The sequence below is a fragment of the Brienomyrus brachyistius genome, chromosome 7, assembly GCF_023856365.1.
Source record: "Brienomyrus brachyistius isolate T26 chromosome 7, BBRACH_0.4, whole genome shotgun sequence".
Classification (NCBI taxonomy): Eukaryota; Metazoa; Chordata; class Actinopteri; order Osteoglossiformes; family Mormyridae; genus Brienomyrus; species Brienomyrus brachyistius.
The window spans coordinates 26356137-26383930 of NC_064539.1; the positions used below are offsets into that span (position 1 = coordinate 26356137).

A 27794-nucleotide genomic window follows, 5' to 3' on the forward strand; every position below is an offset into this window, starting at 1 on the left:
GGGTTCCTACTACAAGTAGTGGTATTTGAACTCCTTGTTGAGTGTTAGTTCTTTACAGACCAACAGGTGGCACTCATTGAACACATCCTCGCAGAGACCTGTTTCAGCTTTGATGTGGCTTGCTGGTACTAGACATCTGGCAACGTCTTCTCCTCCTGAGGCGATAACTGTGATCCCAGCTCATACTGACGAGACTGATGAGTGTTTTTTTTTTTTTTTTTATGTTTAATGTGCATCTACCCTCGTTCTGTGAGAAATGATTGTAAATGAAATGAAAATGTCTTTTGGAGGCGGGCTTTCTGTTCAGCATGCATGATGTAATAGTGGGGGGAGCAAGCGTGGTGCAGTGAAACTGACTGAGCAGTGTGGTGACGTCTATGAATTGCATGTGCGTCAGCAGTGGGCAGAGGTGATAGGGGTAGCTTGTTCAGGGCCCAATCAAGTTGTTCAGTGCTGCTGCTGAGGGAGGAATATCTGCCGCAGCTCAAGGCTGCCGCCACTTTAAGCAATCACAGAAGATGAAACCAAGGTGTCAAGGGGCAGACAACCTCAGGGCTGTGTCATCTGAGTGTACTTGTGTAAAATCGTTCTGTTTAATGGCTGCTTTGATGAAAAGGTTTAGCAGCAAACTTGCTTCCCAGGTCCTTGTGATAAAGATTGAGGAACCCTGCTCTGATAAGCAATTAAGCGGCCAGTCATTCTGTTATGGATCTATGTCCACAGCCCTCTTGTAAGGGACCTGATGCTTTCGCTCCCCTGTTATGAATGAACCCCAGAGTGATCCTACTCTTAACGTCATCACTCATCAGTCCAGTCAGAATCTTCTTGCTCCGGCAGCCTCTGTGATCAAGATGTAATCACCTTTTTGCTTGTCTAAAACCAGCCTTTTAATTGATGCTGAGATTTTGGGCAACATGATGAACGCCATGCTTGGGGGATGAGCAGGGTTTCTCATTAACCTGGCACACAGAATAGCCACAACCATGTCTGTAGAAGCACTGGGACATTGAGATAAGAGCTGCAGGGCTTCTCTCTCTCACTCTCTCTCTATTGTAATTATTCCCCAGCTTCTTGTACATATCTCCACATCTCAATGACTGCTGTACGGACAATATCAGCATGTGTATAATGCTCTCGCACAGATAATCAAAATCATTTGTGCATTCTTCTTTTTATGTAGCAATATATATCTTCTTACACGCGCTAAATGAAGCTGATGAAGCTATGAGTGAATGGAAGCAGCACATCAGTCTCCTCTGTAAACATTCCGTCTCCATATACCAGTATACATCCTCTCTATAAATACCACCTCTTGTTAAATACCCCCCTTTAAGGCACTCCATACACCAAGTATAGTGTAATGTATATCTGGTAAAAGAGAGGTATATTTGTATTTAGTTTTGTGTGTATTTGCTTAGGTACAAAGTAGTTCATCATTTTGCCTTCTATCAGGACTATTTAAATGACATATCTTGTCTGACTACCCATTTCCTGACAGCATACCTTGGTCAGGGTAAAGCTGATCCATCACAGGACACATATGGACAAACATACCATACTCAGTTTCAAGATCCCCGTTAATTACATTGTCTTTGGACTGTGGAAGGAAACCTGTGTACCTGGAAAAAAAATACATTCAACACATGGAGAGGATCCCAGAGAGGAAGCTGAAACACTAGACAAGAGTCAGAGGCAGAAATGGGCAGAAGGATCGATATGCCAGGAAATCTGCCCTGGAGAACGAAGAGAAAGGCTGGCACTCGGCAGATGTGGTAGGGAAGACACACTCAATGGGCTGCAGGTCTGGGAATACACTCACACAAAGGCACATAAGAAGGCACTGAAGCAGGCAGGAGAAATGGTATGATCCTTTGATGGATCAAAAGAGCGCTCGGTAATGAGTCTCAGGTCCTCTCAGGGTCTAGAACCGGTTCTACTGGTCATATAACCTCAGCAACTACCGGAACAAAATACAAGGCAGCTGTCAGTATTCAGCCGATTTTGACCAGCCGAGGGGATGTAGCCGCGGACAACAATCGGGATACATCATCGCAGCATCTCAGTGCAGGAAGAGAGAAAGAGAGACACATAACTGAATTATAAATGCGCCTGGAATATGGAGACACATCACTTTGTGTGATGTGAGTAACAAACATAAATGGTGATTAGAAAGAGCTCGTCATCAGGGAACAGATGCAAAGCAAGTCCTGCCACCTACATGCTCAGAGCCTTTCTGAAAAATACACAATTTATAATCTGAAAATGAGATTATTTCTTTGAAATAATGCAGGTATGGTTGGTTGACTGGAACAACGACCTGTGATAGACTGGAATCCAATCCAGTGTATTCCCCACCATTGAGCCCTATTCTGCGTGGGATAAATTTCAGATCATCCCGACAACCCTGAACAGAATAAGTGGCTAGATGGATGGATCTGCATGGACCATAAAACCAGGGAGGTGACTTTTGGATCATAATTATGGAGGCTGTGAACCAAATTACCTAATATTATGTAATTCAAACCGATAAAATGTTTTTAATAAAAGCCTAAATTATATTTTAAACAAAATGTTCTTATCTGTTTTTTTAAACAAACAAACAAATTGACATGACCTTATGCCCCCCCCCCCCCAATATGGTCCCATTAGTTCAGAAGTATTCCACGGTTGATGGATGGATTGATCGATGGATGGATGGATCGATGGCACAAAAACAAACAAGTGGCACACAGACCCAGTAATATTCTTTAGTTTGTAAGAAATTAAAAAAAAAAATCCCGAGAACAATGAGTGTCAATAGTGAGGTGCTTTCTGTCTGATGTTTTTTTTTTTTTTTTTTAAACAAAATACTTCATTGTTCTGGGTTTCATGAGAGAAATGCCTGAGTGCTCCATGACTAATTTTGTTCAGCAGATGTCATGGGCAGTAGTGGCTTAACGGTTAGGGATGCACACCTGTAATTGAAAGATTGTAGGTTTGAATCCCTGACCGACAAGGTGCCCTGAGCACCTGCTCCCCGAGCGCTGAATTAGCTGCCCGCTGCTATGTTACATTGTCATGTATGGGTTAAATGAAGAGGATACATTTAGTTATTGTGCTCTGTGTGCTGTGGTCTGTCAACATGACAATTAATCACTAAATTCTAAGTCATTAATGTAACGGCAGGTGTCATCAGACAAGGAACCCTAACATAGGAGCAGCCTTGAGTTAGTTGATCCTTTAATTTTAGTCCCTACATCGGCCTGTAGCTGGATGAATATGTCATATCTCTGTTTAATTTTCTTGTGCAATTCACAATTCTAATTCAGTGGTGACTGAAACATTTTACCCTCCCCTGAACTTTCCATGAGGCTCCGCCTCCAGCACCTGTGTCCACAGGCTGACGTGATGAATGAAAACTAAAAGCTCTGAAAATGCACTCGGGGTACTTCAGGTGGGTACGAGGGCGTAGGTCTCCGTTCAGCATTGGTAAGGACCGTATGAGCTCCGAACTCCCCGCTCCCCTAAACACACACAGTACTCCCACAGTATCGTTAGGGACACCTCCCTACCATCCATACCCAAATCTACACCCTCTGTATAGCTACCCATTCATCTTCCAACTGCTTATCTCAAACAGGCTCATAGGATATTTATGAATAGATTTTTAAATATGTAACTTTTCACTGTCATGGACGTCTAGATTTTTAGATCACCTCTCCAGTCTAAAGGGCAAAGATGACGTACACAGCCGACAGGCCACTGCAGCGTTTAATTGATTACAACTAGACGGAATGAGTAAGGGGTCCTTGTACTAGCTGCCGGTGTGGATGGCTGAGATACAGGGCTTTCAGAGATATCCTTTCGCAGGATATTATTTGGCAGGTGATAGCAAGCCCAGATTACACGTGATGTTGCTCTTTATACTTGGATTCAATCCCTCTCTTCCATTGATAATTTCCTTGTTTTCATAGTTGCATATATGACAATAATCTGCTGTACTGAAGATTCAGTTTCACTCAATGAAAACACATCTGTCATGTATCTACAAATGTCCATGTAAAATGCTTGGATCACCGTTGCAAGCTTCTCAGTGGCTGTATGTATATGGATTTTATATGTATTCTTATATAAGGTATATGTAAGGTTTTGCTGTCTTTGATGGGACAAATTTTGAGACAAAATTTTACAATGTTATTTAAAAACACATAAAACCTCATTTGGCTTGAAGAAGACTTCTAGTTTGCATTTGACTTTGGCTAATTTTGGTACCCCACAAAGGTAGTTGGAGTAGTTAGATTTACTCCTTCTGTTCATCCTTCTTTCATGACCTAACTGCAAAGCTCCACCCCTTTATTACATCATATTAAAGGACAGACGTGACTGGCCAGTGGTTATCCCTTATTATTCCCTAGCTTGTATCATGTTGTGTGTTGGAGCTCCCTCCCTTTATTAGCTTATATAAATGATCGCATGTGCCACCTAGCCATGACCAGTTGATGGTGCCTGGCCCTGATTTTATTGGTCTGATTGTCTTAAAACAGATTTCCCGGGTATCTTTCATCTTTTTTCTTTTAACATCTGTCAGCTGAAACATTACACAGAAATTTCATTTGCTGAGAATATTCCCTCCAACATGAGGCAAAACATACTATGTGAAATTCCAAACCACGAAAGCTTGTCTGCTTGTTTGGGTGAGGTGTACTTATGTCTGAAAGTGCTTCTTTATGTTGCATGTGTGTTTTTCTCTGTGTGTGAACCAAGGTTAGATCTATGGGTTGGCTGGGGTGGGGGTGCAGATTGATAGCTGAGCCTTCCCATTGAAATGAATGAAAAAAAAAAATTCATATCACTAATCACATTGAATGTCAATTGTTTTGTCTTGAGAATTATTAGAATTACGTACTAATGAGACTGTATTATTGGCTGTGTTCATTATTTCGTAAATATCAAAGTCAGTTTAAGGAAACGTGTGGTAATGAGCTTCACGCAGGCCTATCCAGGTTTACCCCAGCCCCGCCTATCAGCCACTTACTGTTTTTGCCACTAGTGTGAAATAGGGCTGTTATGAATTTGCTGTTCATTGTGCATGTTTGCATCTGTTTTGTATTTGCAAATGTATAAGTATACATTTATACTGTATATGCCTGTATAAGTGTGCATATGTGCATGTGAGCAGAACAGCGAAAAAAACAGAAAGCTGAGCTGAGTGCATCTTTCCAGCTCCCATTAAAGCTCTTAGGGTCAGAATGGATTGAGAAATCGGCCGTGTTGACAGGGAAGGCAGTGGGTCTCCCCACCCACTCCACATCACCTCATAGATCAGCTGGCTCATTTGAAGAGCATTGCAGGCCTGGATGCTTAAATCTGAACTTTAATTTCCCTGAGGCTTCTGCTGAACAATTCCAAGCTCATTTGTGACTCTATCTCCGCTCTGGTACTACGCAATGAAAGGGTGGAGTAGAAGTGCTGCCATTTGAAATTAATGAGGGATAATTGAAAAAATGTCCACAATAAGCCACTTCCAGTTTTCTCTGCAGGCCAGCATCCACTGAATCTCAGAATCATTGAGGAGTCAATAGTGCACATTATTGTGTGTCTGTCCTCTCTCCAGTGAAGTCAGCTGGTCGTCTTCCATTATTTATGGTCATTACAGGGGAGTGTAATTGACTGATAAGACCACAGAAAGTCAGAAGCTGTTATTAAGGGGTTATCTAACTGCAAAGGAAGCCAATTGCTGCTTAATAGAAAGTCAATCAGCAACTAGATTTATCACAAAGACAGATTGCAGAACATGTTTTTTCTTTCACTTTGATTCCAGCCCAGTATATGGTATTCTACACAGTGATGTTTGGTTCAAGACAAATTTTCATTTTGAATGCAGAGATGAGAGCAGAACAGATCTTCTTTTGGTATATGGACAGATAAAGGCAAGATAAGTGAATGAATACCAGAAGCGTAAATTTCATCTCTTTCAACAGTAAACAGCTAGAATACCTTACACTGCAATATTGTGGACATTTGTAACGGTTTAAAGAGAGGTGTAAAAATATATACCACTTCTCATTTAAGAAATATGAGTTTATTATTATTAATTATATTTAGGCAGCGTCCACCAAATGACGTTTCATGGTCAGATCAGTAATACAGGAGTGTGAGAAAGAGAGTAGGGTTTGCGAGAAAACAGGGTAACCATGACAACCATAGAACCTTGACAGCTGAAGCGGTTATGTGCTGAGGAGGGAGTGAGTCACAGGCAGAGTGAGATGGGGATGAAGCTCGCATATAAATGTTCCTCTTATTGCGTCGCCTTTGTTATCTTAAAAGGGAATAGATTTATCCCGACGGCTTTTGTTGATTATTCCACTTTCGGCTCATCAGATTGAATGCGTCCTTTTCCAAATGCAGGGTTCAGGTGATGCACATGACTTTTATTCAGAGTACAAATAGATTTTCTAAGTATCATCGCAGGATAGTTATATCACAGACACATGCTGGGGGGGGGGGGGGGGGGGGCGGGCAGGGGTCCCTGAGCACCTGCCCCATTTACCCAAAATATTTGAAGTCCCTCCCTTTATAGGTACTAGGTGCTGTAGTGTCCCTTTAATGTATGTGCCAAAGGCTTTGAGTACCTGCCCCCCCCACAAAAAGTCTCTGCACAGTACAGCTATATCACATTATACCTTGGCAATAAACACGAATGCTGTGATAGAAAATTGTGGACGTAGACATTTGTATCCATACTGATCTTTGACACATATTAGAATTTCATTAATTAAACACATTCATATTACCATACTTGTTTATGCAGAGAACAATAGGATGTCGTCGCAAGTGAGGTGCAATTTGTACCTTAATTTTACTGTAAGCAATCAAATTAATGAGGTCAGGCAGAGTTCAGACGAGCGCAAAACTATATAGTAAAACTGAAATCGCCATGGCAATAAATAAGCAGCCGAGTTCTCTACAGTGAAAATAAAATTTTTATTTATTTATATATATATATATATATATATATATATATATATATATATATTATTTTTGGTCACATACGTTGTGCATATTTTCAAATACAACTTCGCAGAGCTGGCATCCATAGCTATATTTTCAATTATAGCCAGTCACCATGGAAACAATTGGTTTAAGTAACCACATCTCTGGAGGCTGAAATCATGGGTTGTAACTCTCCACAGAAAGGAACCAAAGTTCGTGAAAGATTTTGGTGCCACTATCCTATTTTCTGTATAACCTTATTGTTTCCATTTGGTTTATCATTTGAGTGAACTTACACTGCCCTTCATATACTCATTCAAATCTTTTCATGCTTTTAAACTTCATATTTCAATTATGATTGATGCTAGAGTTGGGCATACAATATTGTTGGTTACAATCAAGATCCATTATATACATCAATGATTTTTTAATAAAATATATGTATTAATATTAATTTATCCATTTTAAAAATTGATTGTTGCATCCTGCTACACGAACGATATCTTTGCAAAATTTGCAAATTACAGTACATTGGTTCACATCGGACTTTGCAAATGCAAAACATTTCCACCCAAAGTGGAGCCCTTTTGTGGGTTCCTCATCAGCCACCGTGTGACACAAGTACAATATTTTTAGCAGTCCGATGGTAAGTTTTTTTTTTTCCCTCAAATTAACTAACTGATTAAAACAGACCAATTACATTTTTTACTTCATGATCAACACATTAAATTGAGATGCACTGAGACAGATAATTGACAAAGAAATGAGATATACAGGCTGCTCAGATGTTATGCAGACTGAAATAGCTTTGTTTCACATGCATGGATATTTTTTTGTTGTAGTGCTGTTGCAAACTCAGAACACACAGGGGGAGTTACACAAAGCAAGATTTATCAGTTAGCTAGATGATTTAAGGCAGAAGTCATGATAGTCCAATATGAGCTTAGTTATGGAGCTTTGCAATTAGACAGTCTTGACTTTTGGCTTACATTATCCAGAGGCCTGTTTCAGAGAGCAGGATTTCTTGCCAGAAAACGTCTTGTTAAAATCCATTGAAACTGGGTTATCTTATCTTTGTTCGCTTACATTTAGCCCAGGCTACCTTAAATGCAACAATTATCTGGCTCAGTCATGCAAAAATGTGTTCTACTGCTGATTTATTACTATTCTTATTTTGAATGTGATCTCTCATTTATTTGTTTAATCTAAAAACTTGTTTTATTATTAGTTAAATTCATAATTCTGCATGAATAATACGTCATAATACTGTACATCCGACTTTCAGTTTTTCAATAATTAGTGTCCTGGTTTGGCCCTCAAATTCAACCAAGTTTTTAATTTTACCCCCCTCCGTGTTAGGGGATAATGGATAATATATCTCAGTGTTTATTATACAGGGATACAAAAACTGGGAAAAGACCGAATTCAGCACTACAGGATGTTGAATGTTGAGTCCTCTCGAGCCAGGTGTGATCTCCATTGTTCTTCTGCCTTATTCCTTGTGCAGTTCTTCTAGAGCAGAACGCTGAATTGGATTCAAGTTAATACCCTGTTGCTAAGCAGAGATTGATTACACTGTTTTGGTCAAATGCTGTGTTTGATCACTGCCGGGAAAGTACGAGTCATTAGTTTAATTACTGTCAGTCCACAGTGGATTTCAGCAGCAAAGCGCAATTCTTAATTTCTTTGTCATTTCTGTTATACATGCATTGAATACTTTTGAGGCATTTAAATAAAGGAAGAAGCTGCTTTTTTTGACAATGATTGGGTAAATATGAGAATTTTAAGATAGCATTTCTTTCATTGAACAAAGAATGAAAAGCATTGCATAATGGAGAGTTGATCCGCCATCACAATGGACTGTTAAGTGGACGTACCAGATCTAATGAAAATGATCGTTTTCTTTGGCACAATGCCATATGAGAAAACAGCGTTACAGTCAAAAGAAGCAATCATTTGAAACCTATTAACACAAAAGATCAATGCGGGACAGGTTCTATCTACAGCATCCTCCCAACAAGTAAATGAACAAGCTAATAAAATAAAGAGGTAAACAACAAAATATATAGTAAGATTTTTGAAATCTGAATTTCATGCTAATTTAATTGACAGGCTATATCTGTGAATTTAAACTGAAATTTATTTCAAACCCTGACTGGTTTGATACATGGTTAGAAAGGACTGGCGGATGGATGGACAAAGAAGATTCACATTTGAATTCCTTAAATACGACTTGTGTTTTACCAGATTTCTTTTTTATTTATAATTAGTTGTTTGTTTTAATATTGTATTTGCAAGTTATTTAGGGGGCTTGTGTATTATGTACATTTTTAAACCTGCAGGTTATGGTTCATGAATTTCAGTACATTTTCAAACCATCCATCGTTAACATCCGTTTTTTTAAATAACCACAGCCACAATGAAGATGTTCTGCGGAAGTTTTTCGGTAGTTTAAAAATATACTTCTGTTTTCACTCACTCTGTGCTATTCGTGACTGTATCCTCTTTTTTCCTCAGGCAATGGAGCTGTCCGTCATTTTGGAACTGATACGTGCTCACCTGGGGTGTTTGATTATACACCTTTACGTTTGGTAAAATGAAAACACGATGGAAATACAGCCAACTAGGCCGTTTTGTTGGTTCCCTGATGCTTAACAATCATGTTTTGGTCGTTCATTGAGTGAGTCTATACAAAAACACGCTTTTACTATACCTCCCTGATAAGAAAGTATGTATTTGCAGAAGCGTAATAGCCCTTTGATTAACATTTGCACTGCAGCTTAAGGACCAAGTAAAACACATAGAAACACCGAATAAATAAATGAATAGCACTCATATAAGTATAGCCGTTCTATAGTTACGGAATTAATTCTTGCTATTTTTGTAGCCGTAACTACCATACACGTGCATGTTAAACAGAAATTATTAATATTTATCAAATACAGCTGCGATGATGAAACTGATATAGCCCTATAATATTTTGCAAAGGGTCGATTGCTGACGCGTTTAAGTCCAAGACTGGCGTATTTCGTATTTAGATTTCCCGATTCCTATTTTTCACGAATAAATATGAGGGAGTGAGCTATTTTTAGGCTGTGCTCCCCCCCCCCCATGCAGGCTCCCTTTCACGCCTGTCTCTCTCGGGACTCGAGCGCAGTCCCTACTCCAGGTAGACTCGAAATTGACGTCAGAGACTTTCGTAATTTGACGTGTAAACATTTTTTTTCCCTATCCACGGTTTACTCTGTTGCTTCCTACGTTTGTTCAGTAAGGCACTACAGCGTCTATGGTGTCGCTTCTTCCCAGGTGTCGGCAAAATATCATAGATGTAGATATATTTTACATTAATAATAATAATAATAATAATAATAATAATAATATAGGCCTAGGTCTAAATCGAAAAAGGAAAATATATTTTGTGGCCTTTATCTGGTTGCCTTTGTAGATACATAAATCAGTATATCTAATATAAATATATTTCTATATTTTGCAATGGGTGTGCGATGTGGACCGTTGGGGATGTGCTTCGTTTTCGGTCTTCTCTGTGCCGACGCTGCTTCGGTGAACAGGCAGTATATCAACGAATGGGCTGTAGAAATCCCCGGGGGAGCCGATGCTGCCCGGGCAATCGCCGAAGAGCTGGGCTACCAACTGGTCAGACAGGTAAGCACGAAATATCCATTATATATTGAATATATCCATTTCATGTTTCTATAATCGAGCGTGTACCAGGAATAGGGGAGATGGCTTCAATCCCGTGTAAATTGTCCTCCTTAGTAAAGCGATGTAAATAGGACTGGTTCTATTTTAATACGATATTTTACGTTAAAATGTCGGACTTTTCACTTTCTCCTACAGAGACGTTAACACCGGCAAATGGTTATTCATTTGCTTAAATACGGACGCGGAGCGAATGGACAGCTACCGCTGATACTCGCATCCCACCATTTTAACTGTATTCATTTTCCAGATTGATTATTTTGTGTGTTGATGAAACCCTTCATCCGTATTCTGAATATCCTAAATGTAACATCTGGCTGGAACTTGGTGTACAGCTGGCAGGGTTCATAGTGACAGCAAAAATAAAAGGCTGCATACTGACTGAATTGTGAATAATTTGGAATAAAACATTATCAAACCATTGCCGGGGTGAAATGCCTTTTAAACTAACATGTTATAATTATGAATTGTGCTTTTCGTTTTTTCCTGAATCAGTTCATCCTCGTTTTAAAGAACAGGATACATCCAGATTACTTTGGGGAATTGCCAGCGTATTGATATGGATCAGAAACGTGACAGCTACTAGTTTTCCATCCTTATTAAAGTGTTCCTCTCTAGCAAATGTCAATCGGTGAGAGGAGAAAGTTATCAAAGGTCATTACATGGCCCTTTTGCCTGTGGCAGTCTCATTTCCTGTAAGCAGCCCCACCACCATTAACTAAGATTGCTCTCATTCTCCTTTGCTGGTTAATAATAAACATAAAGTGCTTTGCCCTGCGTTTTTTTTTCACGATAGCATCAGTGGTCGGAAAACTGATAGATGGGCGATTTGCTTTTGTTAAGCGACCAGAATGTAACCAAAACTTTGTTCGCCCGGCAATTTAGGCAACGGTTTTGATAAGAAAGACATTTTCCAGGCGCCTATCTGCAGTGACGCTCCACTAGCGATGCCAGTTTTGCGCTCCATGGCAGGAAAGAGGACGTACGCAGATTTTCGCCTGAACTGAACTATATGATTCAAATATACACATACGTAGTCCTTCAAGAAAGTATGACAAAACCTTGGATTTAAACCTGTTACTAGTTTTGACAGCCAATGTGAATTTGCAATACGATTTTTCCTTCGAATATTTTAATTATTAGAAAAGAAAAAAAAGTTGGTTGTACATTTTGTATTACTAATTGAAAATACTAGTTTATAATTTGATGATACTTGTGCATGCCCCGCAGTCTGTTGATTACTGCTCTGACGGGATTTTCTAAGGAGATATTGCTTTCAATGGTTGATCTGTTATATTTTCCAGCCTTCACACCTGGATTTACATATCTTTTGTCTCTTCGACCCTGCCCTGGAATATTCCCAGAGCATAAACAAATAATATAGTATATTGATAGAGTAAAAGAAAAGAAAAAGACTAGTATTATAATATATGGTTGAATTCTGTCAGACCGTGATTTCCCCACAAGGCGCTCAGTCTTTATTAGACAGGAAGACCTAGAATATCATCTTAATTTCATACGACAAATGCTATGCGTGCAGTGCCTTACAGTATTCTCCTTTTTTGGGGGATTTCAGATTGGGGCTCTGGAAAATCACTACTTGTTCAAACACCAGAGTCACTCCAGGAGATCAAGAAGAAGTGCTGAGCATATAACGAAAAGGCTGTCGGAGGACAAGAGGGTATGCCGCGTCTATTCTTTTATCAAAAAACCCCTTTCCTGTAGCATAAACCGCCATACATACTGTACGAACATACATACAGACAGACAGAGAGAGAGAGAGAGAGAGGTTGGTAGTTAAAGTCCAGAAAGTAAAAATCCAGACTAAGATTCTTAGTCTGTTGAGTATAAAAGTTGAGTATAAAGAATCACCGTCACAGGGGACTCAACTGGATGTTTGATACTAAACAAAATGTTGGTGTGGATTTTTACTTTCTCGACCTGAACTATCCACCTCTGCATATATACAGACATTCAGTTCATTTTTATATAGCGCCTCTGGGACCAGGGTTCAAGCCCCCGCTCTGACTCCATGTGTGTGGAGTTTGCATGTTCTGTCCGTGTCATTGCAGTGCCCCCTCTGGGTACTCTGGTTTCCCCCCACAGTTCAAAAACATGCTGAGGCTAACTGGAGTTACCAAATTGCCCATAGGTGTGCATGCGTGAGTGTTCCCTGTGATGGGTTGGTGCCCCATCCTGGGTTGTTTCCTGCCTTGCATCCATACCGTCCATGGTGGGCTCGAACCCCCCCCCCTCCCTGCGACTCTGAGTAGAACAGGCGCTTTTAGAAAATTGATAGATGGATGAATAATAATAATAATCTACCATATGTAATGAAAAATGCATTAAACTGTGTATGTCAGTCAGAGCTTAGCATAGTTAGCTGTTTTGGTCAAGGATGTAGCATCACACATATATACCACTGCCCTGTCACTCTTGGTATGAAGAGATGCCCTTGCGCCTGTCTCCTTAGGTGTCATGGGCGGAACAGCAGTATGAGAAGCAGCGGCGAAAGCGGGATGTGCTCAGTACAGAATGTACTAACTGCCCAGTGGAAAACCTCTTCGATGACCCCATGTGGAGTCAGCAGTGGTACTTGGTGAGTCTGACATGGCATGATTTGTAAATTAACCCTAGACTTTGGGGTCTACCAGGACCACAGTCTCCAGGCCTCCTCCACCACACAGATGTGGATTCTTCTTGACGCTATATGTCTTAACTTTCTGGCTAGTTTATAACCTTCAGCTCTCATTTATGAGGAAAACATAAGAACATAAGAAATTTACAAACGAGAGGGGGCCATTCGGCCCATCGAGCTCGTTTGGGGAGAACTTAACTAATACCTCAGAGTTGTTAAAATCTGATCTAGTTCTGATTTAAAGGAACCCAGGGTTTTAGCTTGCGCTACACTAGCAGGAAGACTATTCCATACTCTAATTACACGCTGTGTAAAGAAGTGCTTCCTCAAATTCGTCTTATAATGTTCTCCCACTAATTTCCACTTATGGCCACAAGTTCTAGTATTTACACTAATATGAAATATGAAATAGCCATTTGGCTGAACAGCATCCATACCTGTCAGAATCTTATACACCTGGATCATGTCCCCCCTTAGTCTCCTTTGCTCGAGGCTAAACAGATTCAGCTCAGCTAAACTCTCCTCATAAGACATTCCTCTAAGACCAGGAATCATTCTCGTAGTCCTACGTTGCAGCCTTTCCAAGGCAGCAATGTCCTTCTTAAGGTATGGTGACCAAACCTGCACACAATATTCTAGGTGAGGTCTTACCAAGGAATTATATAATCTTAGCATCACCTCCCTTGACTTAAACTCCAAACACCTAGAGATGTAACCCAACATCCTATTGGCCTTTTTTATTGATTCAGATTTATTTACATCCTATTGATGCCTTTGAATATTGAGTATTAAATGTCATTGGGTAGATCGTATGACAAATAGGATAGGACGCAAAGACCTTACTGTGCATATTTGCTTGCTTTGGTTGCTGGATAAATTGAACCCATAATAGAGGAGGAGTGGCTGAAAGTTCTCAGTTTAAGTACTAGCAACCCCACACATTGACTAATTCAGTCATGAGTAATCAGAGTATGATTTATTTATGATTTTTATCAATGTTTTATCATTACATTTTATACATTTTTTAATGCTTGGATGTAGAGGTGAAGAGCCACCTGGTATGTGATGGACCTTGTCATGCATTAACCCTTACTTGGTAAAGTAAAAGGTAAAAGGTCAGGCGCAGTGCCTTTTAAGCAGCAAGCATGAGCGTGAAAGACCCGGACGCATTTTGGAACGTTACCTCTCGTGTGATGAGGGAGCCAGAGCTAATGCAAGGCAAGGAAAGGTGGGAGCAAGATAGTCTTGCCTATGCCTCCATGCATGATGTGGGCTTTGGAACCAGAACTCTTGATTATGAGTAGGGTTGCAAAGGGGTGGAAAATTTCTGGAAACTTTACAGAGACTTTCCATCCCATGGGAAGTTAGGCTGGGAAATTTTGGAAACTTTCCATAGGAATTAATTTTGGAAATTTTAGGCTGGGAAGGTTGGAAACTTTCCATAGGAATTTATGGGAATATATGGAAATTAGCGGGAAAATTCCCAGAATTTTGCAACCCTAATTTATAGTCTTTCCTACTTCAGAGCTCCCCATAGTGAAAAACTTTAGGTGTGCGTGGGAAAACTCTGAAGTCTGAGGCTGAGGGGCTGCGCAGCTCGAGTTCTTCTTAGTCTAAAAGGGGTTTGTCGCTGTGCAGCTTTCACTGTTGCTTGTATCTGCCCAGCTTTCTTAGAGACAATGTGTAAAGTGCTCGAACGAGTACACCCAATGGACTCTGTGGTCATACTGGGAGACTTCAGTGCACACATGGAGAATGTCAGAGATACCTGAAGGGGAATGACTGGGAAGAATGACCTCCTGAAGTATTATTGAACAGTGGATTTTCCATAATAAACACCATATTTGAACACAAGGTGGCTCATTAGTGTACGCGATTGACTTTCTGGTTGTGCTGTCTGACATGAGGTCATTTGTTTTGGAAGGGCCAGATCTATTAACTGATCATGGACATTGATAAGTTGCTTACACAGGGGGTCTCTGAGACAGCTGTAAGGTACCTTAGCATCTGAAAGTCTGCAGGAATGATACAGAGGATATATCCATTGAGAGGAATTTCTAGAGGCTTTCAGGTGTTTTAGCAAGCTGGTTGATGACTCAAGAGGGGAGGTGGGACCTTGCTCAGATTGGGGAAGTGCTGGTTAGCTCCAGGACTACTTTCGTATGGCAGAAGAAGAAGGAACTCCTTACCCTGGTGAATCTGCCCTTTTACCAGCAGGCATTGTTGGAACCTTGGTGGATCAGAGTCTGTTACTGCAGCTGAAGTCAGTGTTGGTTTGCAACCCCTGTAGTGGAAAGGTTTCAGGGGTGAATGAAATCCATCCAGAGATTTCAAAAGCAGTGAATATTTTGTTGGGATGCCATGGTTGATGTGATTATTTGAAGCTGCATGGTAGGCAGGTAAACTTGATACTGGCAAATAGGGATGATGGTCCCTATTTTTATTTTTTTAAAGGGGTGATCCATCTATCTATTGGGGTGTCAGGTTTTCCCGCCTTCCTGTGAAGGCCTATGCCCAGGTACAGGAGAGGAGACTACCGAGTGGTTGATCTTAGGATTCATGAAGAATACTGTGGAATCTGGCCTGGGCATGGAACAGAGGACCTGTTTCCCTGTGATTAGAGGTGTCAGGCTACAGTGTCACCCATGAAGTACTTATAAGGTATACAGGGTATAGTGAGCTCTGAAACAGATGCATCACTTCCACCTGTCAGAACACCACTTATACATACATTAAATGTTTATTTTTTTAAATCGTTTTACATTCTTAATGCTTCTGTGTAAGTTATTTTCATTTGCCCTTTAATTTACCTTTAGTATATTGCCTTATTTGAGCTCTAAACTATTTGATCACTGAAACAAGTAATACATATTATATTCATAAACCATCTTCCCCACTGACAGACATTCTGGCTGCGTGCACTAAGTTCATTCATTTGGGCCATTTAATGAAGGGCTGTCTTATCATGAAGGGCTATCTTGTCATTTGAGTGTTGCCCTAAAGAACGAGACAGGGAAAAAGGCATTTCCCTCTTCCTTTTCATGCAGCATCTTGTTAGGCATGTGTCTTTGTATTTGTGTGCATGATCGCTTTTCTGTTTCTGAAGCGATGTTCCAGAAAGCATGAGATTATGTTTTTTTTTTTTCTTTGTTTCTGTTTACAGACAGAATGTATTTTGGTAAACCCGTGTTTGTATTAGTCCAGTGTTTATCAAAAGAATGGATGAAGCTGATTGGTGGGAGTGCAGCGTGCTGGTGATGGAGCGTTGATGGGAATGTGGTGGACGTGTGGCTTCTGGTAGCTGGGCTGCGAAGTCTCCTCCCCCGCAGCCTCCTTCCCAGGCGCAGACAGAAGGCCAGGCATTGATGACTCATAGTGTGATTCTTATTGCAGTGTCTGCATCCAATACTGGGAAAAAAAATGCTGTATGTTCTTCTCTCCATGAATCATCCAGGTCACAGCCCGGATAATTCTGCAACAATTTATTTCAGTTTTAATTGTAAGCTGAGACGATATTTTTCTCTCTCTGACTTCTCATATCTATGCCCCCCCTTTAATATAATTTATTTAGATCATTATTCAGTTGTTAGATGAGTAACACGTGACATTTTCAGATATAAAACATGGAGATGCCAGGCTGAAATGATATTATAGAGTAACTCTTCAGTCCCTTTTCCACATTGGTCTACAGTTCAGTGATAGGCTTGTCCAGCACTGGAGAAGTAATTTCAACCAATCATATAGTCTATAATTAAAATAAGCAAAGTAAGTTCTAACTGTGTGAAATACTCATGTATGTTCCAATGTGTGCAGTTTCATTCAGTGTCCATTGTCGCTCATATTATTTTGAGACTTACTCTGTAAAATGACTCTATTCAGGAAATATCAGTTTTAATCAAGTAAGTTGAAGAAAACCTATGGTGTACATACAAAATACTAACGCATCCATCAAATGTTGTCTAAACGATTTCACCTTGATTTCAGGTATCTCAGTACCATTGACTGCATTAAATTATTTTATTTGGATGGATTGTTCAGATGGTGCCTCTGGCTAATTTTCCATTGTTCTCTCCCCCATTATCCTTTATTTTGTCTTCGGCCTTATTCAAGCAAGACACCCGGACATCAGCATCACTGCCAAAGCTGGATCTCCATGTGATTCCTGTGTGGCGAAAGGCGATCACCGGAAAGGGGGTGGTCATCACTGTCTTGGATGATGGCCTGGAGTGGAACCACACGGATATCTACCCCAACTATGTAAGAGCCCCGACCTCCATGCACACTGTCATTGTTCCTCTATTATTGGCTTATGTTACACACAGGGAGCATAGCCCAGAAGAACAGTGGGAAATTAGAGCATTTTACTAAATTTTCATTTAATCTCCAACTGGGTCACATATTAAATTGTAAAAAAATTAAATAGCTTTTGCAATCTCAGATGACACAATTTTCAGCAGTAACCCTTAAAATAAAGTAGTAAACCAGCTCTTTAGTTAATCCCATCCTATCCCAAAATGCACCTGTGAGCTCAAAAATACACAGATGGCAAATGAACATGACATTATGTGACAATATATAAACTGCTGCAGCGTTCTTGCATTATAGTATAGTATAATTTAGGCACCGTTTACAGTACTGCTTTAAGATCTAAGGGATCCATTCATAGTATAAACAGTGGTAAGGAAAACTATGGGTTATTATAGTTATTCGATACAGCTGTATCAGTAACAGGAAGTACTCAGATCTGAATCCATTAATAAATATGATCTACTGAACTGAGGGAGAGGAAGTCATTAATGATGTGATGTGGATGCCGTGATGTGCACCCTGGCTGGGTGATACAGCCAAAATGTCATATCATGATATGAAATCACGATCCACGATATACACCTATGAGCCAAAACATTATGACTAGTCCCCATGAAATGACTAATGTTCACTATTTAGTAATAAAAAAAAAAAAACATTCTGTACTCATAGAAGAAATGGACAGGAATAAAGATTACAGTGACTTTGACAAGGGCCAGATCATTATGGCCAGATGACTGGACCACTAATGTACACAGTGTAAACTTAGCAGCTTTCATTCTCTGTTTGAGGTGTTTCATGTCCACACTGTTCATGGATTAATGGTGTATGATTTGTATGACTCATGAGCCAATAAGCAAGATTTATGTGGTATATGGTTGATTGAAGCGCTGTTATTTATAATCCCAAAGAGGATGTTTTTCTGGGAAATGACATCACAGGATTTCTCCGTAAGTGGCATGTAGTCACTAATGTTATCAGAAAGCAGTGTACACCAGCTCATACTAATGTTCTGGACGTTGTTAGGTAAACAGAGCAAAATTTAAAAGTTGTGAATTTTGAGATCCATTCATTACACTTGGCTTGTTTTGTACAGTATCCTTCCCCATGATTCCTCCCTGTTTCAGGCTGGGATTGCATGTCCGTGGCCCAATCAGAGGTGCACATCATAGCTGATGACCTGTCGTTCTTTGTTCTTGTTTAGGACCCGGAAGCCAGTTACGATTTTAATGACAATGACCCTGACCCCTTCCCCAGATACGACTCCACTAATGAGAACAAGTAAGTCACTGATAGTGAGGCGTAAATGTGCCGTTTCGCAGTATGCCTTAGTTAATGTTAAGGCTACATGCCTTAGGCATGTAGGTACCTAGGAAGGTCCCTATGTTTCATTGATTACTGTAACTTCAGCAATCATCAAACCCATACTTCACTGAGACAATTTAATGAATTTATATCCCGGGTTTTTCTCCAGCTCTGCTTTCCTGTTATCAGATTACCTTGTCTGATCTAAGTCATTTCAAATAAATCAAACTTAACTTTACGCAACATCTATGTAACAAAGTGTAGCATTATCTGCCATATGTTTGATTTCTGAAAAATAAAAAAACAGTACATTTAGAGATTAGTTTCTTTTAGGGGTTGTTAGGAGCATTGATGCCTCATGATGAATCAGTTATTAAGGTGGCAATTCGCCTGTATTGATCTATAACGTCAGAATCGATTTCCTTCTTAAAGATAAAGATCCTCCTACTTACGGGTTGCAGGTTCTCGCAAACATGTGGTACAGCTGCAGGTAGATATGTAAGGCAGCAGCACCAGGACACAAATGTACAAAACGTAGGATGACAGGACGGTTCTTTAATATTCGTAAACGAAGCGCTGCCTCATGGTCTTTGCACTAGAACACTTTTGGGAAACTCAGCCCTGCTTCTTAGTGCAGAACGCTCTCTATAATGGCAGTGCAATGCTTTGAGGAAACGCCCCTCTTTTGTAGTGCAAAAACAATTTTGTTCTTTTTGCTAGCTATAGTACCAGTGTCTCTGGAGTTATCTAAATAGCTAGCTAAGTAAAAAGAAATGTTAGATTTACAGCTGATGTTAGACTTACAGCACCAAATTAGATGGATGCATTGGACGATCAACCGTTTTCCAGACTGGAGGATGAAGTATTTCGTCAGCTCATTCACCACTTACTGTAGAAGTGGATTCAAAGTACTGGCCCTGACATGTCTATAATTCATTATTGAATCTGGCCCGTAGATCAACCTTTTGTTTTCCACAAAATATTTATTTTATTCTGTACGATTCAGTAGTTGGCCTTTTGACAATTTTCACTGGCCTGTTCTCCCTTTTTAATAATAACAATAAATAGATTAATTGTTCTGAGGTTCTACTTTCTTTGTATTCCATTAATAGTGTGTAATTAAGTACCCATGGTAATATTCGTGATGATTTGTCAGTGAAGTTAATAAGGTTTGGAAAAAAAAAGGTTATTGATTAGTTTAATCGTTTTGTGATAGAAATTAAAGATTTCTGATAAACTGACTCGTATCTATCGTATCTCAGTATCTATAACAGAATTGAATCACCTTGCGTGCAACTATTTACACCCCTAGTGAATCTTGTATGAGCCTCTTTGTGCCAAGAACAGCAGATTTATCACAATAAGACTTTCTTCTGGTTTACATTTAGAGATTTTTTTTTTCTCCAGCAGAAGTGTTTTTAAGCAAAGTGTCACATTTTCCACAACATCACCCCCTCTCATATGACCCTGACCAGGATATGTGGCTGCTGGATGGATGGATGGATGGATGGATGGATGGATGGATGGATGGATGGATGGATGGATGGATGGATGGATGGATGGATGGATGGATGGATGGATGGATGGGAATTTTAAGGGGCACTTAAAAGCTGAAGTCCGAGGTAAACAAACTGAATGTAAAGGCAGGACCATACATGTAGTGTACATCGTACTACATGTTCATGGACATTGAGGATTGTGCTGGAGCTCGTATTACTGTCACTCAAAATTATGGCACTATTTGTCTTTGTAGTAGTCTTGATACAACAGGTTATTCTTATGTTAAGTCTGAGAAGAGTGTGCCTCTCCTTTGGGTACCAGGCATGGAACAAGGTGTGCTGGTGAAATTGCGATGCAGGCTGACAACAAGAAGTGTGGAGTTGGGGTGGCTTACAACTCCAAGGTCGGAGGTAGGTAGTCTAGAATGTTCTTTTCTCTTATAATTATCATTCTCCTTTTCCAGAAATAATTTTATACAAGTAATGCTTACGTTGTACCTTAAGATGGGTGGTGCTGATTATATTCAAACTATTCTAAATAATTTACAGGCTTTTATTTGTTTGGTTGTTTGGTGATCTGCTTGGTATTTCGGCATGGGTTGTCACCTGCACTCAGACAGTTGTGCAATTCATGCCGATCATTTAATAAAAACTTCATGAATTGAAAATTAAAGTTAAACTAAATTCATTATTTAGCAGTTTTGTTTATCCAGGAAATTTAAGTGCTACAGCAGTCCTTAAAAAGCCTGACAAGGATCGAATATTGAGATTCCTAAACAAATAGTTTAATTTTTCATTTTAGCTTCAGTTATTAATTGGAAATAAAATGGGTTTCATTCTTGATGACTGAACGTTCCCCCTGTTCTGTGCTCCTGGATATTTGCATACCTCACTCAGTGGTATAGCAGAGGTGCCCTCTTCCGTGGGTATGCGTCAGCACTAACCCCGCCCTCTACGGATTCCCATCCAATAGGGATCCGCATGTTGGATGGCATAGTGACGGATGCCATTGAGGCCAGCTCCATTGGCTTCCGACCTGATCACGTGGACATCTACAGTGCCAGCTGGGGCCCCAACGATGATGGCAAAACAGTGGAGGGGCCGGGACGCCTGGCACAGAAGGCCTTCGAGTATGGCATCCAGAATGTACGTAGCTAAGCAGAACGGTGTGATGTCAGCTAGTGCTTTTAATCTTCATAATCAAATTAGAAAAGAAAAAAAAACAATTCAACATTACAGTTTGATTCCACTCAGAAGATATATAGCTACATGAAATCATGTAATGATGAGATGGTTCTTTTAGACATTAACATCATATAACTTAAAATCAGTGTTTAGAAGGCTGAGGGTCTTTCATTCTGCATATGTGAATATGGTCATTTCATAATAATGCTGGTATCGTGTGTTCTGCCATTTATGTAATAATGGGACTCTTTGGATCTACAGGGTCGCGGTGGGAAGGGCTCCATCTTTGTGTGGGCTTCAGGAAATGGGGGCAGACAGGGAGATAACTGCGACTGTGATGGCTACACAGACAGCATCTACACCATCTCGATCAGCAGCGCCTCGCAGCAGGGCCTGTCCCCCTGGTACGCTGAGAAGTGCTCCTCCACCTTGGCCACAGCCTACAGCAGCGGAGATTACACCGACCAGAGAATCGTACGATACCCTGTTTCGATCTACTTCCCTTTTCCTCACAACCTCTTCGATTGATTAAAAATTTATGCCGATGATCCTTTGCACCGTATTTCTCCAGACAATGCAGAGGTTATTCATGTATGTTGCATGCCTGTCTGTGCTGCAGTTCACCTGTAAGATCTTGTTCTCTGTCATGCAGACCAGTGCTGACCTGCACAACGAGTGCACTGAGACGCACACCGGGACCTCTGCTTCTGCTCCGCTGGCTGCTGGGATTTTCGCCTTGGCGCTGGAGCAGAAGTGAGTGATGTCTATGTGGCTCGTGTATTAATACATCGTCAATGATCCAACCAGATGTCATTACCAGTGCAACTGTCAGCACAACGGAAATTGACACATAAACATTTGCACAAGAGGTTATCTGCAAGACAGTTGCATTCTGTAATGTAATGTTTCCAGGTCCACATTCTGCATCATTGTCCACATAAATGGAAAATGCATGACTGACTGAGTGTATGTGGGCATATTCAGCTCACAAAGACCAACAGTAGTATGCATTCATTATGTTTACATGAGCAAGTAACACACAGTGTTACCAGGATGCCATCTTATGCCCTAGACCCTGTGTTAATGCCAAGCTTAATATCTGCCAACAGCCCCAATCTCACCTGGAGGGACCTGCAACACCTGGTTGTTTGGACATCAGAGTTTGACCCTTTGGCTAACAACCCGGGCTGGAAGAAGAATGGTGCTGGGTTGATGGTGAACAGCCGGTTTGGCTTCGGGCTCCTGAACGCCAAGGCGCTTGTAGACTTGGCAGATCCTAAATCATGGAAGCATGTCCCGGAGAAGAAGCAGTGCATTGTGAAGGATGACGACTTTCAGCCAAGGTGAGACCGCAAAACTGTAATATATTTGTTAACAACGGCTTACTGACTGTCTCATTGTGGATTATCGACATTCACCTGTTTCCGTGATTTACACTCCTGCATGGGACCTACGCCGTAAGTCGCGCCTGTAGGGAAACTGCACGTCAGGCTACGGCGCAGGTTTCCAATGGTGTCGATTCTACACAGACGTATAAATCAGCCTTTAGTGCTTCTGCTGTCCCCGCTGCTGCTTCTTATTCATATCTCTAAAAGTGCTGCTTAAAAAGTACATAGAAATTTTCTGGAAAAAAAAAAAAATGAATAAAAAAAATCTAGTGCAACAGTATCGGAACAGAACAGAAGTGGTATGTATCTATTTTTATGTATGTGTTCTGTATGTACAAAACAAATATGTTTATGAGTTTCTGTCTATTATTTTCCAATTATAACTCATCTAGACCATTATTTCAGAGCCGATATTGCAATGAATCCTCTTTAAAAACAAGAAAAAGTAACACTTGCAGGATATGAGTCAGGCATACAGATACTGGAAGTAGCCAAACTCCCATTACCTGTGGTCCTATACATCTTCACAGGAACATTAATTATTATTATTCCCTTCACTCACCGATGGACTTTCCCTTTTTTTATCCTGTGTACAAGCAAAAAATCATTCATTCATACCCAGGCACAGATTAGGATTAACCCGAATACAAAGAGGGTTAGGTCAAGTATCATTAATGTTATTGGTTAAATTTTTTTTTATTCAATATTTATCAGGTCATTGAAAGCTGCTGGTGAGATCACCATCGAAATCCCCACAAAAGCCTGTGCTGGACAAGAGAACGTCATCAAGTCCCTGGAGCACATTCAGATGGAGGCCAGCATTGAGTACACCAGGAGAGGAGACTTGCACATCACCCTCACCTCCCCATCAGGTAGACTCATGTCCAGCCTTCTGTTATATACACCAGGAGTGGAGGGTTGCACATCACTCTCACCTCCCCATCAGGTAGACTGATGTCCAGCCTTCTGTTATATACACCAGGAGTAGAGACTTGCACATCACCCTCACTTCCCCATCAAGTGGACTAGTGTCCAACATTCTGTTATATACGGCAAGGTTTTCTACCCAGATGATGGGTAATATTTATAACATTCATGTGAAATTGACAAAAACACAATATCTCTGATGTTTGCTACTGGTGTCACTAATAACAAAGAGTGGTCTCATAATGCTAAAGATAAAAATTAATACTTTACTCTAAATGGGCCTTGAATATGTGGGTTACAGTGAGTGTCTGTCAATTTCTCCAGGTCATTGACATTGACCAGAACTGAAACAATTATTTACAGGGCATTGTGAGGGATGGAAATGATCCCGCCATTTAGAGGACGTATACAGGATATTTACAGGGCACTGACAGGACAGTTACAGGAAATGATCTGGCCATTTATAGAACGTATACAGGATATTTACAGGGCACTGATAGGACAATTTCAGGACACTGAAAGGACATTAACATACCTTTTCCATTGCCAGGCACCAGCACAGTTCTGCTAGCTGAGCGGGAGAGGGACACCTCTTCCAATGGCTTCAAGAACTGGGATTTTATGTCTGTCCATACCTGGGGTGAAGAGCCTGCTGGCACCTGGACCTTAAAGATTACGGATATGGTGCGTCTGTACTGCTCAAGAATTTTCTGAAAATATCCATCCATCCATCCATCCATCCATCCATTTTCCAAACCACTTATCCTACTGGGTCGCGGGGGGTCCGGAGCCTATCCCGGAGGCAATGAGCACGAGGCAGGGAACAACCCAGGACGGGGGGCCAGCCCATCGCAGGGCACACTCACACACCATTCACTCACACATGCACACCTATGGGCAATTTAGTAACTCCAATTAGCCTCAGCATGTTTTTGGACTGTGGGGGGAAACCGGAGTACCCGGAGGAAACCCCACGACAACATGGGGAGAACATACAAACTCCACACACATGTGACCCAGGCGGAGACTCGAACCTGGGTCCCAGAGGTGTGAGGCAACAGTGCTAACCACTGCACCACCATGCCGCCCCTTCTGAAAATATGTAAAATGAAAAATACTAATTACAATAAAGAACAAAAACAGGGAGGACTAAAGCAGTATGCAGGAAAACTGATGATAATTTCTAAATTTGCTTTGATAATTGTTTCACAAACGCAATGCATTCGTCAGATCACCATCTCCTTAGCAACCCCTGACCACGATGCAGCCATTTCCATGCTGAGCAGTTTTAATCACTCGTGCAAACTCAACCCCCCAGCCTTGCTTTGTCTTACAAATAAGCAGTGGTTGGACCAAAATATTTTTAAAAATTTTAAATCAGCTATTTAGACAACTGAATTCAATTCCTGTTCATAAACAAATAAATAGACAATGTAGTGATTTCTTCAACCTTACTTAAAACTAAGAACCCTCAAATGCAGACAGACCAGAGCTAACCACTAATGTGTGATCACATGAGTAACTAAGAGCTAAGGACCAAGGGGAAGGGGTTGCCCTTTAGTATTTGTGATATTGCGTAAGTCAAATGATTATATGGGGCAATCCACAAACCACAGGCTAAAATGCTGTGGATTAAGATAAAAATGGTTTCAAATGAATGAACTCAAACTTTGTACTGGTACTGAATATGTGCTGCAGGTTTTCAGTAAAACTGTCAAATTATGCACTCTTTTTATACATATTTCTATTATTTGAACGTGGTTTGGGTCACCAAAGCTGAAACTTGTGCAGTCGACGCTTTGGCTCACGGACGCATAGTCAAAATAAATTTGCCAATACATTGCTAAGATTTCAGATGTATTACAGGTTGCGAGCACAGCATTGCCACAAAATAAATATAGTTAAGTCTTTTGAATAACTATTGAATAAATGTTCTATGTTAGGTTAGATTTGTTTTAATTGGGCCTTTTCTACATAATAACTGAAGATGAATTGTGTTCTCTTCATCTGACTCAAAAGTAGAATCAAAAGTAGAATTTTCAGCTTGAGAAAGTACAAATCCAGACCAAGATGAGTGTAAATAGTCACATTCACAGAGGACTCAACTTGTTGGCTGAAACAAAATCTTGGTCTGTATTTATATTTTTTGGACCCAAACTTTCCACCTCGTCTCTGTATTGTTACAAAATATGAGCTGCAATGATATTAATTGGACACAATAATTCACCTCCCCATACAAGTATAGTTCTTAAATTCACAAGAATTAGTTATTATAAACGACTGTAAACAGTTTAATCCAGAATTTTAGGGATGGATTTGTCATTCCCGCGGCCCCATCCCTCTAGTGTACTGACTGTGATTGTCACTCCTGCGGCCCCACAAGTAAGCAGCCTTAAAGAGGCTCATATGAGAAATTGATTCCTCACCAGTCGATTAATTGTCTCGTAATCCGTCTTCCTTCAGTCTGGTCGTATGGAGAACAAGGGCCAGATCATTAGCTGGAGGTTCATTCTGCATGGCACATCCGAGCGACCAGCACACATGACGGTACCAAGGGTGTACATTCCTTACAACGCCGTGCAGAATGATCGCCGCGGTGTGGAGAGGATGGAGGACATGTTGAAGGTACGTCTCCTCGTTTGGAGGTACCGGTAGCCCTCCAAGCATCTGTATCCCTGAAGTGTGATGTTCTCCTGGATCGATGTTTATGAGAAGCTTTACCACTTTTAGCCAAATAATGGACACTCTGTTTCCGTCCATTGGTTGGTCTGCAGGAGATGCCCACTGAGGCCCATCAACCTCCGAAGGCTCAGGCCACGTTCAAACCCACAGCCGAGGAAGCCAAGGAGAAGAAGGCTCCCTCCACTGCCCTCATGCGACTCCTGCAGAGTGCTTTCAATAGGCAAAGCAGTAACCAGGCCAGCCAGCCCCGCGCCAACCCTCGGCCCTACGCTGCCCCCAGGGACCCGGAGGGGGATAACATCCACCCACACACCCCTTACCAGAACCTATACCAGGCCCTGGACAAGCTGAATAAGCACAGGGGCTCTGAGGACAGCCTGTACAGTGACTATAGTGACGCATTTTACAACAGCAAACCATATAGACACAGAGATGACCGGCTGTTACAGGCACTGCTTGACATGGTGGCTGAAGGTGGCCAGTAGGGCGGGCGGCACTGGGTGCTGCTGGTGTGGATGTGGTGAGGCTGCCGTAGCCTCCAGCAGCCCCGGGCACAGCAATGTCCAGAGCAGAAAGGTTTGCTGGCTCTTCCGGTGAGGTTTATTTGTTTTTCCCCTGTAGGCTTACTGTCTGTAACTTGTCATGGCCTCACTATGTGTTGATATTGTCTAGCCAAGGGAGGTCCATGTCCCCTGATGGTTTGCATTAGACCCAGGTTTCCTAAATTAGCCCTCAACGCAGTTCATCAATAGCTGATGGACCAGATTCGGCCAGATTGGCACATCTTAGGCACACTGCGTGAGCGCAGTTTCACCCACTGCAGTTTCCATTATTGAATATTTGTGAGTGTTTGAAAAATTGAGTCTTTTTCCCCACATAAAGTGTTCTGGTCGACCTGCTCATGTGACTTGTACTGTTCTGCTGTTCTGTAATAACAGTGCTGGTTATGGCTATGAACCCCCCCCCACCCCAAAAACTTCATGGCCCCCCCCACCCCACCAGCTGTGCTGCTGCCTGTCCATTATTCATCAATGATTTGTCCATTTGTTACGCTGTGTTGATTGTCTGCCTTATCTTTAATAATTTTCCTGTATAGTAAATTTACAAACATATGCTCAATATAGCAGATTTTTTTGTTTGTTAATTAAATAATTCACTAATAGCAAATTT

At 40.9% G+C, this 27794-nt stretch overlaps 1 protein-coding gene across 3 annotated transcripts; it reads left to right on the forward strand.

Moving 5' to 3' along the window:
* The first annotated feature begins 10194 nt into the window (after positions 1-10194).
* pcsk1 (proprotein convertase subtilisin/kexin type 1) lies at positions 10195-27606 on the forward strand. 3 transcript variants are annotated; one of them, XM_049021248.1, is made up of 15 exons: positions 10195-10278; positions 10542-10635; positions 12269-12373; positions 13166-13291; positions 17441-17587; positions 18843-18919; positions 20765-20853; positions 21416-21588; positions 21889-22101; positions 22280-22380; positions 22737-22970; positions 23730-23887; positions 24493-24626; positions 26406-26567; positions 26717-27606. In XM_049021248.1, exons 1-15 carry the CDS (start codon positions 10259-10261, stop codon positions 27107-27109), a joined length of 2226 nt encoding a protein of 741 aa, XP_048877205.1. In that variant the 5' UTR covers positions 10195-10258; the 3' UTR covers positions 27110-27606. The 3 variants fall into 3 exon arrangements, with proteins under 3 accessions (XP_048877205.1, XP_048877207.1, XP_048877204.1); XM_049021250.1 differs by having other exon boundaries at positions 10257-10300; XM_049021247.1 differs by lacking the exon at positions 10195-10278 and having other exon boundaries at positions 10324-10635.
* Positions 27607-27794: the final 188 nt, after the last annotated feature.